Below are 17706 nucleotides of genomic sequence, written 5' to 3' on the forward strand. Positions count from 1 at the left end.
AGTACATTGAATAAAGGAGACAGGGTTGTTTATAACTTGGTGTGTTTACCCTACTGCTGTGTCCGGTTTTTATTGGCTGGAATGGGACCTCACATTCTGTATTTGTCCCAACTGGTTAGTAACTTACAACTTTTGTTGTTGTTGTTGTTGTTGTTGTTGTTGTTGTTGTTGTTGGCGGGGGAGGGGAGACGGAGTCTTGCTCTGTCCGCCTAGGCTGGAGTGCAGTGATGTGATCTCGGCTCACTGCAAGCTCTGCCTCCTGGGTTCACGCCATTCTCCTGCCAGTCTCCTGAGTAGCTGGGATGCCCGGCTAATTTTTTTTGTATTTTTTTAGTAGAGATGGGGTTTCACCGTGTTAGCCAGGATGGTCTCAATCTTCTGACCTCGTGATCCACCCACCTCAGCCTCCCAAAGTGCTAGGATTACAGGCGTGAGCCACTGCGCTGGGCCAGAACTTTGTAAAAGAGGCAAAGGCAGAGGAGAATAATCGTGCCGGGCCAGAACTTTGTAAAAGAGGCAAAGGCAGAGGAGAATAAAGGAATGAGGAAGTAACTTGTGGAATGCTGAGAAAGGTAAAAATAACCTTTAAATAAGGAAGAGAAACAGGGTATGATCTAATGCTTGCTTGGACTAATATAAGCATGCTAGGGTAAATATTTAGGCTAAATTGTGGGAGCTAAGAATATAAAGTATATTGATTTCTTTATTATGGCTAGCAGATATTTAAGAATGTTAGTATAGGTCTTTGAGTAAATTTTGCTTTTAAGAGAAGTTACTATTTATTTCTAATTAGATGGGGAGGAAAGTCTTTGAAGAGGAACCTCTACTTTTTACATAAGTAACCTAGTGGCTGCTGGGGAAACCCTTCAAACACTAGGCAGTAGAACTCTGCTGAGGTTATTGTCAGCTCCCTTGAGGCCAAGAGCAGCTGCTCACTTGGGAATTATGGCTGCTGTCACTTGGCCTCTGGGCCCTCCTGGGGCTGGTTTTGTGCTCCTTAGTCGGTGGGAAGTTGCTAGACCCAGCTTCATTCCCAAAACATCTCAAGCTGCCATTTGATAAGAGTAGCATTGCAACACAGATATAATTAGGCTTATCCCTGTTACCTAGCGTGGGCTTGGCTGGGTGGTGAGTGTTCCTAGATCTTGTATGAATCTCACTTGCAATATCTGGTCCTTTCAGAGTTTCCTGGGACAGATTGACCCTAGTAAGGCTAAGGAATTGGGATAATAGCATATTCCAGCTCTGCACAGTACTTTACATACATGATCTCACTTAGACCTTATAACAGTTCTGCAAGGCTGGTACTGGTGGGGAACTTGAGACTTAGTAGTGCAGTACTTGTCCAGGTGGTCCAGTGTGAAGGGTAGCAGGAGAGGGCACAGGGGAGAAGAGCACAGAAATACACAGTGGGAATAACAAGGCGACAGGCTCTGTTGGGAGGCTCTGTCTCTTGGTTAAGGTGGAGGGTATTCTGAACTCGTCTTTTGGGACCAGCCAGCCCAGAAATGGGCGGAGCATATTGGCAAAAGGCAGCCTAAGGATTTGGAAGAAAGACTGCTCAGAGCGTCAGTTGCAGATCAGCCAGTTGAGAGCCTGAACCTTCCGGAAGACATGGCTCTTGGGTAGCCACTGGGAACAGGCTTAAAACAGGTTTGGTTCTCTGAGTTCTTTGTGGGGATGATTGTCTGGCGTGAATCACAGTTGATAATACCCTGAAAGGTTCAAGGCCACATTTCCCGGGGGAAGATGAGCTTTCCACAATGTATAGAAACTCAGAAAACTCCAAGTTCTTTATGCTAAGAAACTAAAAGGGCCCAGAAAGGCTGGACACAAAGTCAGGGAAGAGACATTGATAACTTTTGGTTAAAGGGAAGGGTTTCCAGCCTTTTGGCCAGGGCATCCACGACAAGTCCAAATCCAGACTTGCCCTGAAGCTTTTGTAAAGGGATGCATGGTGTCCCTTTTGACGTGCCGATAGTTTTTTGTTTTTTCGGGTTTTTTTGTTTGTTTGTTTTTGAGATGGAGTCTCGCCCTGTTGCCCAGGCTGGAGTGCAGTGGTGCATCTCAGCTCACTGCGAGCTCCGCCTCCTGGGTTCACGCCATTCTCCTGCCTCAGCCTCCCAAGTAGCTGGGACTACAGGCGGCTGCCACCACGCCCGGCTAATTTTTTTTGTATTTTTAGTAGAGAGGTGTTTCACCGTGTTAGCCAGGATGGTCTCGATCTCCTGACCTCGTGATCCGCCCGCCTCAGCCTCCCAAAGTGCTGGGATTACAGGCGTGAGCCACCATGCCTGGCTTGTTTTTGTTTTTTTGAGATGGAGTCTCACATTGTCGCCCAGGCTGGAGTACAGTGACGTGATCTCAGCTCACTGCAACCTCCACTTCCCGGGTTCAAGCGATTCTCCTGCCTCAGCCTCCAGAGTAACTGGGATTACAGGTGCCTGCCACCAGGCCCAGCTAACTTTTTGTATTTTTAGTAGTGATGGGGTTTCACCATGTTGGCCAGGCTAACCTTGAACTCCTGACCTCATGATTCTCCTGCCTCAGCCTCTCAGAGTGCTGGGATTACAGGCATGAGCCACCACCCCAAGCCGACCTGCTGATGGTTTGATAAAACAGAAGTTTTACTTTCTAGAATTTCTACTGTTGTATGTCTTGGATGATTTCTGTCTATATAAGCGTTCAGTATTCTGGAATCTCAAGTTTTGAAAGGAGCCCTAACTTCAAGTCTACTCACTGACCTGGTAATGAGGTGAACCGTTTCTGTTGTTGCCCCTTTAGTTCTTCCTGAAACCCTGACATTCTGGTGTTCATGTGACTATTCTTTCCCCCTTGCTACTCAGAGAAAGCGTCGTGGTGGAGCAATAAATTCTAGACAAACCCAGAAGCGAACTCGGGAAGCAACCTCCACCCCCGAGATTTCCTTGGAAGCAGAGCCCATAGAACTGGTGGAAACTGGTAAGATTGCCAGGGACACTACAACTGTGGGGTGTTAAAGTGGAGAGAGGTAGCTCACTGTACCAGGGTGAGCTATTAGAAGGTGTTTTCAGTGTCTTTAGAAGGCCTATGCAATCTCAACTCACCATTTACAACTCAAAGCTTCACAGATTCTGAAATAGCCTCTCAGCTGGTTTAACTATTCAACTCTGATAATGTTTAGCAGTGGGGTAGGACCCATTTAAAAAAGAAAAATCTCTAGTGCAAATGGGATAGCCCACCTTTTCTTTTTGAAATTACATACCCAATTTGCTTGACCTCATAAAGGACTTGGCCTTCCTCTTCTGGTTTTTATTAAGGCACAAAATCACCCAAGAAGGTAAACTTGTCCACAGAGCTCCCTGTGTTGGAGCTTGGTGTAGGCAGAGTCCAGATTGGATTTCGCCTTTCTGCCTGCTCAAGAAGTGGTTGCTGGCCCGCCTGAGTGAAGTCCCTTTGCTCTGTACATACTGTTTTTATAACTAGGATATCTGCAAACTGGCGTTTTAAACAGAAGCAGCTCAGTGCACGATAAATTTCATGGGCCCCCAGGAGTAGTGAAGTTCTCCATGTGGTCTCTGAGTTTCACTTCTGCAAGTGAATTCTTGACAGCCTTGACATGAGGCTAAGATCCTGGCTCTAGACCAAAAAGGAACCAACTGCTTTCCAGCATGGCACTTGTCATCCTCTAGGCAGTCTTACCCTGTGCGTGCTTAGGGCTGCCCATTAGAGCACTGTTTTGTTTTTCTGTTTGTTTGAGACGGAGTTTCGCTCTGTCACCCAGGTTGGAGTGCAATGGTGCGATCTCGGCTCACTGCAACCTCTGCCTCCCGGGTTTAAGCGAGTCTCCTGCCTCAGCTTGCCAAGTAGCTGGGATCACAGGTGCCCATCACCACACCCGGCTAATTTTTTTGTGTTTTTAGTAGAGATGGGGTTTCACCATGTCAGCCAGGCTGGTCTCAAACTCCTGACCTCAGATTATCCACCTGCCTTGGCCTCCCAAAGTGCTGGGATTATCAGCATGAGCCACCATGCCAGGCCTAGAGCACTCTTTCTGTAAGAGCCCAGAATTGTGTTCACCAGAAAGAGAATGGTTCAATAAATTGTTGTGTATCAGTATATGGACTGTTGGGCAGCCCTTCTTTTCAATAAAGAATGCAATCATGTTATATAAATTATATTGTATATATAAGGTTATCATGGTTTTTATTCTTGTGAAACTTTATGATACAAGAAAATAAAACAGGCCGGCCAGATTGCTTGAGCCCAGGAGTTCCAGACCAGCCTGGACAACATAGCAAGACCCTGTCTCTACAAATAAAAAAATTAGCCAAGTGTGAGAGGCTGAGATCAGAGGATCACTTGAGTCTGGAACATTGAGGCTGCAGTGAACTGTGATCGTGCCACTGCACTCTAGCCTGGGCAACAGCAAGACCCCACCTAAAAGATAAATAAAAGAAGTTACGTTAGGCTGGGCGCCGTGGCTCACGCCTGTAATGCCAGCAGTTTGGGAGGCCAAGGCGTGTGGATCACCTGAGGTCAGGAGTTCCACTGTGCCTGGCCCATTTAGTGCTTTTAAATATTAATAGTAATCAGAAACAAAATGGTTGTGAGTCATTTTTTACTTTATATAAATGGAAGTTGTACATTGTTTGATCCATGTCCTCACCTTCATCCTGTGCTCACGTAGACATCACAGTATACCCTAAGGGCTGAAAGGCAAGCTTCACAAGAGATGCAACCCATTTTGTGTGCTGAGGTTCTAGGGACCAGTAAATATCACTGTTATTCTCCATCCAAGTAGGGAGACACTTGGGAGATAAATGGAGATTAAAAGTTTGTCCTTGGCTGGGCGCGGTGGCTCACACCTGTAATCCCAGCACTTTGGGAGGCTGAGGCGGGTGGATCACAAGGTCAGGAGTTCAAGACCAGCCTGGCCAAGATGGTAAAACCTCTTCTCTACTAAAAATACAAAAAAACTTAGCTGGGGATGCTCCCGGGTGCCTGTAATCCCAACTACTTGGGAGGCTGAGACAGAATTGCTTGAAGCTGGGAGGCGGAGGTTGCAGTGAGCCGAGATGACGCCACTACACTCCAACCTTGGCAACAGAGCGAGACTCTGTCTCCAAAAAAAAAAAAAAAAAGAGTTTGCCCTAGATCCCTAGATTAACCAATGAAGCTACTAAACTAAGCCTGACTTTTGGTCCTTAGGCCAGGTGAGAGTGGTCTGCTTCCCCTACTGGGAGGAGCAAAGGTTTCAGGCTGGTCCATCACAAAGAGAAAGGCCCAGGGCTGGGCATGCATGGTGCCTTCTCCCAGATGGGGCACAGAGGCATAGCCGTGTGGAAGTGGTTGCTGTGGAATAGAGGTGTGCACATGTGCACACATATATAACTGCCAAGGTACATTTGTAAAAACCCATACATCCCCACTGAGAGCAGAATTCTGGAAGGGTGTTTACTGGCTTTCCCTCCTGAAGGAGGTGTTGGTCCTGGTGCTCTTTGCAGTGTGTACTTCAGGATTATTTCAGTTTGGGGTAAATGTATATTCCATTTGCAGTCATACTAAAGGGTAGAGGGATACAACCTTATTTTCCTCTTAATGCTTGTTGAAATACTTTCTTTTGAAGCTGGAGATGAAATTGTGGACCTCACCTGTGAATCTTTAGAGCCCGTGGTTGTTGACCTGACTCACAGTGACTCTGTTGTGGTAAGTGTTGGAGTGTGAGAGTCGGCTCTTTCTTGGGTGTGGGTCCCTGGCCAGTGCCAGCATCTGACATCCATGGTCAGAGACTACAGGTCAAGGTTATAGCTTATGCTAAAGAAGTTCATGCATCTTGTGGCATTGAGCTTTTAGAAAGAACCTGTAACAACAATAATAATAAAGAAGTTCATGCATTCAGTGACGAGAGCCCAAAATGAAAAATGTTTCAGGAAAAATTTGTTATGGCCTTGTTGCCTATGGAGTAGGTCTGTGTAACCTGACCTTGCCACACCTGGGCACAAAAGTGATTTGGGGAAAATCTGAAGGCCCCCACATCTGCCTTCAGTCCCTGATTACACAGTTTACACCAGCTGTGTGACCTTGGGCATGTGACTTAGCCTGATTCACTTTCCATGAAATGGGGACAGGTCACTCATGTCAGTAGGGCATGGTGTAAGAGATCTTACAAGAGATGCCATGTTTGAGTGCCTGACACCTAGAATGGTGCCCAGTCACTGTGAGTTTATGCCCTCCCACCTGAAAGGAAAGAATGTTGGCTCAGCACTGCCAGTGGGAAATCTCTCAAGTTCTAAAAGCACCTGCTGTTGAGCATGGCCTCAGGGGATGCAGGCTCCCTGCGTTGCCACCTGATGCCTACTGTGTCCTGATGCCAGGGAGGCCGGAGTCCAGGAGGCTGCCTGTGTCCCTGTCCCATGGCACTGGTTGCAGACTGCAGGGGACGTGTGTGTTGCGTGTCCTGCCTGCCAAAAGGGAGGCCTTGTCTGGTCAGAGGACACATGGAGAAGCTATTTCTAGTAGACCTGTTTCATGGTACATTCAGGTCTGGGAGTCTGGTCAGCATCCTAAGTGCAGGTTTGCCTCTGGAAGATGCCACTTGAGCGTTTTCTGCCAGTGTGCTCGGACTGCAGGTCGGGGTGGGGCAGCAGCACACTTGGCAGTATTGGCAGTGGGGTGGTAGGTGCTGCTGAGGAGGACTGTAGGGGCTGCTAGTAGCTGAGTCTTCGCCTTGGCCCTGGGCTCACTGGTGTTCGGGTTGTCCTGTCTGGCTGATGCCAGGGTATCTGAACAGGGACACACCATAGGTGTTGCTTCTTAGCTGTGCTGAGAACTTCAGAATAGGGTTGTACTGAGAAGTTTCAAGACTTCAATCCATAGAAAAGGGCAGGGATGGAAAACCATCTGAGATAAGCAGCAGTGGGTTTAGTTGTAAGTGGTCTCTGCTTAGGTCTCATTAGTGTTTTCTCTGAGGTACATACATACATATGACTTTGCTTATCGTCCCTATGTACTCCATGGAGTTCTGGAAAGATAACTAATTTGGTATGTTAGCTGAAAGCTATAGCACAGTCACTGATTTTTTTCCCCTGTTTTTCTTTTTCCCAGCTGACACCTTGGTTTCACCAGTTGCTAATTAAAGCTGGAAAGTGGTGTCTGCAAAAGTTTTTTTTTTCCTTGAATACTCCGTGTTCACCAGTCTTCTTGGCCTTCTTTCTCTCTGCCGGACCCTGAGGAGAGAGCTAGGATTCTGACCACAAGAAGGCAATTACTGATTGACTTTTGTTGGCTGACAAACCAACATCATTTCCCCTTTCACACTTGTGTTTTCTTTTGCTTTAGAAACAGGATCTCAGACTGGGCGGGGTGGCTCACGCCTGTAATCCCAGCACTTTGGAAGGCCGAGGTGGGCGGGCCACGAGGTCGGGAGTTTGAGATCAGCCTGGCCAACATGGTGAAACCCCGTCTCTACTAAAAATACAAGGATTATGGCGGGCACCTGTAATCCCAGCTACTCGGGAGACTGAGGTAGGAAAATTGGTTGAACTCAGGAAGCGGAGGTTGCAGTGAGCCAAGATCACGCCACTGCACTCCAGCCCGGGCGACAGGGTGAGATTCCATCTCAAAAAAAACAAAACAAACAAACAAAATACAAAACTTAGCCAGGCATGATGATGCGCACCTGTAATCCCAGGTACTCGGGAGGGTGAGGCAGGAGAATTGCTTGAACCCAGGAGGCAAAGGTTACAGTGAGCTGAGATCACGCCACTGCACTCCAGCCTGGGTGACAGAGCAAGACTCTGTCTCAAAAAGAAAAAAGAAACAGGGTCTCACTGTGTTGCCCAGGCTAGAGAGCAGTGGCATGATCATACCTTACAAATGCAGCCTCCAACGCCTGAGCCTACATGATTCTCCCACATTATCCTCCTGAGTAGCTGAGGCTACAGGTGCATGCCACCATACACTACTAAATTTGAGTGGGGTGGTGGTGGTTATTTTTTTAATATTTTTGTAGAGACAGGGTCTCACTGTGATGCCCAGGCTGGTCTTGAACTCCTGGGCTCAAGCAGTCACCCACCTCAGCCTCCCAAAGCACTAGGATTACAGATGTGAGCCACCACACTGGCCAGCTTTGTTTTGTTTTGATGACTAAACTGCTCTTGCTACAAGGGCTTCCTCTCTGCACTACCCTACTTTCCTTCTGTTTCCCTGGGCTAGGGCTCCATGTTGTTAGTCCTATTCCCTATTAACCTAGGGCTGCCTGGTTAACCTTTATAAGATCTGCAGTCATTGGGAGACCCAGGGACCGGGAATATTGGCATTGAGGGAGCTGCCCTGGAAAATGGATGGGTGGCCAGAGAGAGAGCTGATAGGTAAAAGGGAGATACTCCTGGCTTGGGAGGCCAGGAGTCTTAGACTCCAGGAGGAGTCTTAGGTTCTGGTCTGAGATCTACTGGTCAGTTTGATCAGTGGATTTATCTCACACTGTCCTTAGTGTTCTCAGCCACAAAATAATTGTTTTGGACTTGATAGCTCTTGCTAATCATTCTCCACTTATTTTTGGTTTTAATAAGTCCATTTAATAAATGACAGTTTATGAATTTACACTGAGACGTATACCTGAGTTTGGAATTCTGCCTCTCTGAGCGAATCTGTTTGGGAGGCCTCTAATGCTATTCACTGAGGACAAGGGACATCTATAGATGGATCATGTGTTCAGGGTGACCCTAGACTCCACCTGCAGGAGAGTATAAAATGGATAAATGTATTCTTTCTGGAAGTGGGGTAACCTTCCTTACCAGTTCCACCAGGACCTGTTGAATAGCTTGAGTGCACTGCTTTAGCTCCTGTAGCTCTGTACCTTTAAGATAGGAATCCCTGGATACCAGGATCCAGAGGTAGCCGTCAGAACATCAGGGAACCCTCTAAACTTCGTGCCTGTGGTCCCAGCTACTGGGGAGGCTGAGCAAGGAGGATCTCTTGAACTCAGGAGTTCAAGGCCAGCCTGCGCAGCGTAGTGAGACCCTGTTTCCTTCAAAAAAGAAAAATAGACTGGAAACTCTGCATGCAGGTGTGCACATTCTTCCAACTTTTGAAGGAATTCAAAGCCCCTGAAATATGAAGGGAAATGAAAAATGTGGTAAGAGGCAGTGAGAGACTTTGTTCATCTCGCTTTATTACTTTCCCTCAAAATGAACTTTCATTTTTGGCATTGCATTGCCTAAAAAAGGCATCACTGCTGTGTCCCGAGGTGTGAGTGTCTTTGATTTTTGGTCTGGATAAATGCCAGACTATTTTCTAAAGAGGGAGCAGTTCACATTCGTGCCAGTGTTTGAGGTTCTCCACATCTTCGTGGCCACTTTTAATTTTAGCCATTCTGATGCTTGTCCAGTGGTGTCTCATTGTGGTTTTAATTTGTGCGTTTTGATTACTAATGGGATCAAACACTTTTTCATGTTTATTTTTCTCTTTTGTGAAGTGCCTGTTATAAAACTTTTTTGTTTTATAACTTTTTTTTTTTTTTTTTTTTTTGAGACGGCGTCTCACTCTGTCACCCAGGCTGGAGTGCAGTGGCGCAGTCTCAGTTCACTCAGTTCACCTCCACCTCCCAGGTTCAAGCGATTCTCCTGCCTCAGCCTATTGAGTAGCTGGGATTACAGGCACGTGCCACCATGCCAGGCTAATTTTTTGTATTTTTAGTAGAGATGGGGTTTCACCATGTTGCCCAGGCAACTCCTGACCTCAGATGATCCACTCGCCTTGGCCTCCCAAAGTGCTGGGATTATAGGCATGAGCCACTGCACCTGACTGTTGTATACCTTTTTTTTTTTTTTTTTTTTTTTTTTTTTTTTTTTTTTTTTGAGACAGAGTCTTGCTCTGTCGCCCAGGCTGGAGTGCTATGGCGCGATCTCAGCTCACTGCAAGCTCTGGTTCCCGGGTACGCACCATTCTCCTACCTCAGCCTTCCAAAAAGCTGGGACTACAGGCGCCCACCACCACGCCCGGCTAATTTTTTGTATTTTTTAGTAGAGACGGGGTTTCACCATGTTAGCCAGGATGGTCTCAATCTCCTGACCTCATGATCCACCCGCCTCGGCCTCCCAAAGTGCTGGGATTACAGGCGTCAGCCACCGCGCCCGGCTGTATACCTTTTTTTAATACAACTTTCGTATATAAACTTTTTTCATCATAAATAGGACTTTTTGCTGTAGCACCTGTCTCATCCCAGTAGCTTTTCCAGAACTGCCGTCTTCACCATAAAAGCTCCCTACGTTTTCCCAATGCAAACCTGAGTGTTTTCAGCATTTTCACTTTTCTAACAGAGACATCATGGATGGGATAAATAGATTTGCAGGCCTTTCTGTGTCTTCTCCAATGCTGTCTGGAATAATTTTCTCTACCACTTCTTTTCAAGTTACTTGTCTGCATCTCTTGGGTCATAATTTCCATCATCTTAGAACTATTGGTGCTGAGGTTTTCTCTAACCATTGGTAGTCTAGACATCAACATGAGCTTCAATCATGGTCTGCCGTTGTTTTTTTTTTTTTTGACCCAGTGTCTCGCTCTCACTCAGGCTAGAATGCAGTGGCATGACCTCAGCTCACTGCAACCTCCGCATCCTGGGTCCAAGCAATTATCCTGCTCCTCAGCCTCCCGAGTAGCTGGGACTGTAGGCATGCACCACCACGCCCAGCTAATTTTTATATTGTAAAGACAGGATTTCGCCATGTTGTCCAGGCTGGTCTCGAACTCCTAACCTCAAGTGATCTGCTCAGATGGTCTGCCATTTTTAAATCACAGAACACATTTTGTCATGGGTAAGACCCATGCATGGAAGCTAGGCAGTTTTTGCCCTGAACATCTTGAACAGTCAACTTGAGTTTTCTGCAAATCAGCAAGCCTTCAAACATAACCCTTGAGGCCATCAGACACAATTTTGGTTCCTTGAGTCCTATCAACTTTTTAAATTAAATAGTTGAAGAAATTGAACTAGAACAAAGAAAACCATTGGTTGTCTTCTTCCCCCCCGCCCCGCCGAGACAGAGTCTCTCTCTGTCACCCAGGCTGGAGTACAGTGGCACAGTCTTGGCTCACTGCAACCTCCATTTCCAGGGTGCCAATGATTCCCATGTCTCAGCCTCCTGAGTAGCTGGGATTACAGGTGCATGCCACCATGGCCAGCTAATTTTTGTATTTTTAGTAGAGACAGGGTTTCACCATGTTGACCAGGCTGATCTTGAACTCCTGGCCTCAAGTGATACACCTGAGTCAGCCTCCCAAAGTGCTAAGATTACAGACGTGAGCCACCATGCCCAGCCTCCTTGGTTGCTTTTTAACAGCAAATCATTTTTTTTTTCTGTTTTGTGTGCCTTTTCCAAATTTGTTGAGTTTTTTTTTTTTCCCTTGAAACAGGGTCTCATTTTGTTACCCAGGCTGGAGTGCAGTGGTGCCATCACGGCTCACTGCAGCCTGTACCTCTTAGGCTCAATTGAGCTTCCTGCCTCAGACTCCTAAGTAGCTGGGACTATAGGGGTGTGCCACCATCCCTGGCTGATTTTTTATATTTTTTTGTAGAGACAAGGTCTTACTATGTTGCCCAGGGTGGTCTCAAACTCCTAGGCTCAAGTAATCCTCCCACCTTGGTCTCCCAAAGGGCTGGGATTATAGTTGTGAACCACTGAGGCTGGCGTTGGATCACTTCATGAGCATTTTCAGTATGCCCATCTCTGCTCTGGCTAGAAGCAATGCAGTGGTAGAAAAGAGACTGGCACCTCTCTTCAAGGAATCGAGATTTTTTAGGGGGAAATTATTGAAAATGTTACTTAGACTGTTTTTCTTTTTTTTTTTTTTTTTTTTTTTTTTTTTTTTGAGACGGAGTCTCGCTCTGTTGCCCAGGCTGGAGTGCAGTGGCCAGATCTCAGCTCACTGCAAGCTCCGCCTCCCGGGTTTACGCCATTCTCCTGCCTCAGCCTCCCGAGTAGCTGGGACTACAGGCGCCCGCCACCTCGCCCGGCTAGTTTTTTGTATTTTTTAGTAGAGACAGGGTTTCACCGTATTAGCCAGGATGGTCTTGATCTCCTGACCTCGTGATCCGCCTGTCTCGGCCTCCCAATGTTTTTCTTAAATTTCCAAATATTGTCTCTTAGTAAGGTTGATTTTTCTGGAATCTTTTTTTGGTCTGTTTCTACAGTGTATTAATAAGTCACACTATTTGCGTTTTATTCTGTATCCTGCCTGGTTTTCCATTTATGAGACTCTGTAGAAAGGATGCTTGATATTTCTGGAAGGAAGGAAGGAAGAGACAGAACCCTGTAGATCTCTGGGTATAAAGGACACAGGAGGCACACTGTTGGAATAAGTGAGCCAGCCCAATTCTATAGGAAGAAAGAAGAGCTCAGAAAAGCCCAAATATCATATCCAGGAATTAGCCAAGATGGGTTGGCTGCTCAGCTAGAACGTGATTGTCAGCACCGATCTTCCCGACACTCCTGCCACTGCTCTACGTAACAGGCATCAGTAACTGCATGATGTGTGTAGCTGCTGGACATCGAGTAGCCTTTTGTGTGCACAGTGCTTGGAGATGGCTGTTTCTCCAGTGGAGCAATGTGCAGCGCTGTGAGCTGCGAAGTTGTCTAAAGCAAGTGTGTCTCGGTGCTCTTGGCTGGGTGAACATTCCTAGAAATGCCAGGGACCAGCCTGAGTGCACGGGACCCCAGTGCTTCCTATACTTGTTTCTTTCACGCAGAGGTGTTCTGAGGCTCACCTGTGCTTTTAGAAGCACAAAGGGGCTTCGAGTGACCAATCAGGTGTGCCTGCTGCAGGCCCACTTGTCTCTAAATGCTCTGACCTGTGGACTCTTCTCCATCGTTGAGAAGAAGCTAGAGTAAAATAGAATGTTTGAGAGAGTGAATCTTCTTCTTTTCTTTTTTCTTTTCTCTTTTTGAGACAGGGTCTTCCTCCGTTGCCCAGGCTGGAGGGCAGGGGCCCAATCTCAGCTCACTGTAGCCTCAACCTCCCAGGTTCAAGAGATCCTCCTGCCTCAGCCTCAGGAGTACTGGGACTACAGGCACTCACTGCCATGCCCAGCTAATTGTTCGTATTTTTTGTAGTGACGGGGTCTCGCCATGTTGCCCTCCCAGGATGGTCTCGACCTCCTGAGCTCAAGTGATTCAGCCCACCTTGGCATCCCATGGTGCTGGGATTGCAGGTGTGGGACACCACGCCCAGCCCAGGAAGTGTGAATTTCTGGTCTTGGGCTAGCTTACCACAGCACTAATTAAACTATTCAGTCCAGGGGATTAGTTCATTGTTATTTCAGTTTCGGTTTTTCACTTATCTTAAAGGCCTCTCAAATAGATTAGAGGCCGCAGAGCTTGTATTGCATCTCTATCCATCTCTCAACTCATCCAGTAGGCGTTTATGAAACACTGGTACTCTTCCCCTTGCACCCATCTTCTGTGCTAGGCAAGCACTGTGCCACCTGCAGGGCCGCAGCTGTGAGTTAAGTACATTACAGAGTTCTTGAGATGTCTACAGGGATTCTGGAATTTGATGTGACTCAGCCACTGGGTGGAGGGAACACCAGTGATCAATACTGTATTGTCCACCAGCTGAGAGGCCAGGCTGTGATGTGTGTGTGTTTGTTTGAGATGGAGTTTCACTCTTGTTGCCCAAGCTGGAATCCAATGGTGCGATCTCGGCTCAGCACAACCTCCGCCTCCCAGGTTCAAGTGAGTCTCCTGCCTCAGCCTCCCAAGTAGCTGGGATTACAGACATTACGCGCCCAGCTAATTTTGTGTTTTAGTAGAGACGGGGTTTCTCCATGTTGGTCAGGCTGGTCTCAAACTCCTGACCTCAGGTGATCTGCCCACCTCGGCCTCCCAAAGTGCTGGGATTACAGGCGTGAGCCACCGCGCCCAGGCTTTTTTTTTTTCTTTTCTTTTCTTTTTGAGACAGTTTCACTATTGTTGCCCAGGCTGGAGTGCAGTGGCGCGATCTTGGCTCACTGCAGCCTCCACCTCCTGGGTTCAAGTGATTCTCCTGCCTCAGCCTCCCAAGTAGCTGAGATTACAGGCGCCTGCCACCACGCCTGGCTAATTTTTGTAGTTTTAGTAGAGATGGGGTTTCACTATGTTGGCCAGGCTGGTCTCCAACTCCTGACCTCAAGTGATTCACCCACCTCCACCTCCCAAAGTGCTAGAATTCCAGTTGTGAGCCACTGCGCCTGGCCTGTGGTGTCATTCTTATGCTGAAGACTCATCTGTAAGCTGTTTTTCTCTCACTGAAAGTGGGGACAGTCAGAATTGTTACCAGTGAGGAAACTCTCTGGCCACCCTGTTCTTATGCACCCAGTAGTTATGTGTATATCACCTGCTGCTTGCCAGCAGCCCCTGGGCTCAGTGCTCAGGACAGGCCTCAGTTTGGCACCATCCAGGGGCAAACTGGGTATGACTCACAGGAGACCATAAAGACTCAGTACCCACACTCTCATGGCTGGGGAACTGGGAGTGTCATAGCCCTTCCAGGTGTCCACACCTAATTAGTGGGTCATCTTGGCAGAGGGTGGGGGCATGTTGGAGCTGTAGAAAGCTGGGGTCATTTCGAGCCACAGAAGAATTTGCTTCTGCTCCCAGCTAAACCCAGGGCTTTCCCCAAGGGCCAGCACTGTTACCAGACCCTCCTTTCTAGATTTCATGCGGACAGTACATTGTGCTGGCCCTGGTAAGTTTGGTCCTGTTGATGAGGTTGACTGATTGTCCCCAGATTTCCCTTTTCACCTTCTGCAGTCTCCTCTAAGAGGAAAGGGGAGCACTTTTCAGTGCCTCCACGTGTGTGGATTATATTCTCATCCACAAATCGAAGACCTTTATACCGAGGCCTACGTTCTCCTGCATGGCCGTTTGTGTATGTCAGGATGCCATTTGGGAAACAAAATCCACTCTAATTATTCTTTTTTTTTTTTTTTTTTTTTTTTTTTTTTTTGAGACGGAGTCTCGCTCTGTCGCCCGGGCTGGAGTGCAGTGGCCGGTTCTCAGCTCACTGCAAGCTCCGCCTCCCGGGTTTATGCCATTCTCCTGCCTCAGCCTCCGAGTAGCTGGGACTACAGGCGCCCGCCACCTCGCCCGGCTAGTTTTTTGTATTTTTTAGTAGAGACGGGGTTTCACCGTGTTAGCCAGGATGGTCTCGATCTCCTGACCTCGTGATCCGCCCGTCTCGGCCTCCCAAAGTGCTGGGATTACAGGCTTGAGCCACCGCGCCCGGCCTCACTCTAATTATTCTTAAGCTTAGTGGATTTTAACATGGAAGGGGAAGCCTAAATCAGCAGTCTCTGGGCTGCGTCACAAGGAATAACTCTTGACCTCAAAGCATGGACCCACCTAGGGAGCTGCTATGTCTGCTCCACGAAGAAGGTCTGGAGGTGGGATCCACCCCCTGCACTCATATCTTTGGGTTCGAGTAGACAGTACTGCAGACCCTTTCTAGGGAGGAGAGCCCTGGACTCAAGACATAGCAGCCTCTGCCAGAACTGTTTCTTCATGATGCAGCTGTGCCTACCAGTGCCAACACGCACAGCAGCTCAAGTCGGCCTCCACCCCCTGCCCTGCCAGTAGCATGAGTGTCTGTTTGAGGGAGCATGGTTCATGTCCAGGATCCTAGCTGTGCGGGAGTCAGAGTAGAGGATTAGAGCTTCTTGTCACTGACAGGCAGGGTGAGGTGAGCAGTAGGGCTTTGGCGGTGAGAACTTTTCCTGAAGCAGTCCCTCCTGCATGCTGAGCAAGAGGGAAAGGGCGTTCCACTGACCTCCCTAGATGGGTAAGAGCACTTGGCCAGAAGGTGGGAGGAACCGAATTTGAAACTGTTGGAGCAGAAATCGTCTAGCTGTAAATTCTGAGCTGGCAGGTGAGGGGCTTGTCAGGTTCTTAGGCCCCCCAGGACACAGAATTGGATTGTGTGTCACACGCATTGGTCATGCATAGCCTGCTTTTCTTTGTTAGTTATTTGTAACAACCTACTGAGCAATGCAAATCTTCCTCCACATGAAGGCTCCACCTTGGCAGGGGCCTACATTGGCCGTGTCAGCTTGCGAAAGCATGGTGCCCCTAGTGCTGTCTGAATGTTCGCTGCCTCATGTAATCCTCACAACACCACAGTCACATGTGGGCTCTGGTGACTCTGTTTTTCAGAAGAGGAAGCTGCAGCCCCCAGATAGTAAGTAAGGTCCCCAGGTCTTGCAGCCACCACATGGTGTGGCTGTGGCTGTGGCTGTCGCTGTGTTCATGCTCCCAGAGACTCCACTAAACACCCAACAGGAGACACACAGCACATCAGCTGGGAGGTGGAGTGACCTGGGAAACGGGCTTGATCGACTGGGAGAGGTGCACAGATCCTCTGCGCGTGGGAGGGGGTGGGGCCCCTGCTGCTCACCAGAGGGTTCCACAGAGGGTGCCACACGTCAGAAAAAAGAGAAGCCTTCATGTATCACTTATATCAAACTGATTGCTTGTTTCTCTTTTGTTTTTCTCCTTTTCACAAGATTGTTGACGGTAAGTGGTTTCATTTCCTTTTTCACTGGGTTTGGAGCGAAAACGGCCTTAGGTGAGAGCTGCGGTGCTGCAGGCCTTGGCAGACCTTCCCCAAGGGCTTGGAGCTCTCCAAGCAGGAGGATCCCTTCGCACATACTGTGGTCAGACCCGCACAGTCAGTCCCCCCGTGCCTGCTGAAGAAACTTCACCCCATCACTGAGCACTGAGCCGTCGTCCTTTCTTGTGGCCTACCAGATTTTGGAGAAGGCTGGTAGCTCACAGCAGGGGTTGGGGGGTTTCTCCTGAGAAGATAAGATAGTGGCCTCCAGAGCTGGGCAGAACCTTCTGGGTTATAGCTGAGCATGGCAGCAGTTTCTCTCTGGGGGTCCCAGGCAGGGAAGGAAGAGGGTCTTAAGAGGCATCAGGATGGGGGTGGTGAGGATGGTAAGAGTAGGGAGCCTCCAACCTGAAAGTGTGATCTCTTACCTTAGAAAGAAGAAGACCAAGGAGAAATGCAAGGAGGCTGCCCCAGGACCATGCTGACAGCTGCGTGGTGAGCAGTGACGAGGAGGAGTTGTCCAGGGACAGAGACGTGTATGTGACTACCCACACTCCCAGAAACACCAGGGATGAGGGCTCTACAGGCCTCAGGTACCAACATGCCCCCAGCTCTGCTGCTACCATGGTAGGGTGTGGGGCCAGGACATAGGAATGCTTTTCAGCAAATCTGTGAGTGCTCGGCCCTGGCAGGGCTTGACCAAGCCTCTCCCCAGCATCTGGATACAGTTGGAACCTGGCCCAGAACTGAACCCAGCTGTTTCCACTGTAACCAGAGTATGCCGAGCGCTGACAGAGTGGGCGCAGGCAGTCCCAGTGGCTCCAGACAGGGATCCTGGGGCCAGTAGGGACCTGGGGGAGGGCAGGGTGACTCAGGTTGTCTGCACCTTCTGATGTTCACCCTGCCACATGCCCTTGGGGCAGATGGCTTTTCTGAAAGTCTCTTGGATGCCTGTGCTAAGGCAGAGTCAGAGGAGGTCGGGGTGGTTCCCTTGTAGGGGATACAGGCCACTTCCATGAAGGCCACGTACAGGGTATAATAAAATGTTTGCATTGACTGAAAAACTAATGTGAAGCACTGTGCTCTTAGGCCCTCGGGTACTGTCAGTTGTCCTATCTGCATGGATGGATACTCGGAGGTAAGTAA

The 17706-nt window shown here is 48.4% G+C and overlaps 1 protein-coding gene across 2 annotated transcripts in view; it reads left to right on the top strand.

Moving 5' to 3' along the window:
- The window catches only part of RNF4 (ring finger protein 4), a 45801-nt gene that overhangs the window by 25378 nt on the left and 2717 nt on the right, over positions 1-17706 (top strand). For both annotated transcript variants that reach the window (XM_010384370.2, XM_030919811.1), the window contains exons 3-7: positions 2847-2961; positions 5609-5688; positions 16514-16523; positions 16994-17153; positions 17650-17698. In XM_010384370.2, coding sequence (XP_010382672.1) covers positions 2847-2961; positions 5609-5688; positions 16514-16523; positions 16994-17153; positions 17650-17698 — 414 coding nt within the window. The remainder of the gene's footprint in view (positions 1-2846; positions 2962-5608; positions 5689-16513; positions 16524-16993; positions 17154-17649; positions 17699-17706) is intronic.

This window comes from Rhinopithecus roxellana, chromosome 2 (assembly GCF_007565055.1).
Source record: "Rhinopithecus roxellana isolate Shanxi Qingling chromosome 2, ASM756505v1, whole genome shotgun sequence".
Classification (NCBI taxonomy): Eukaryota; Metazoa; Chordata; class Mammalia; order Primates; family Cercopithecidae; genus Rhinopithecus; species Rhinopithecus roxellana.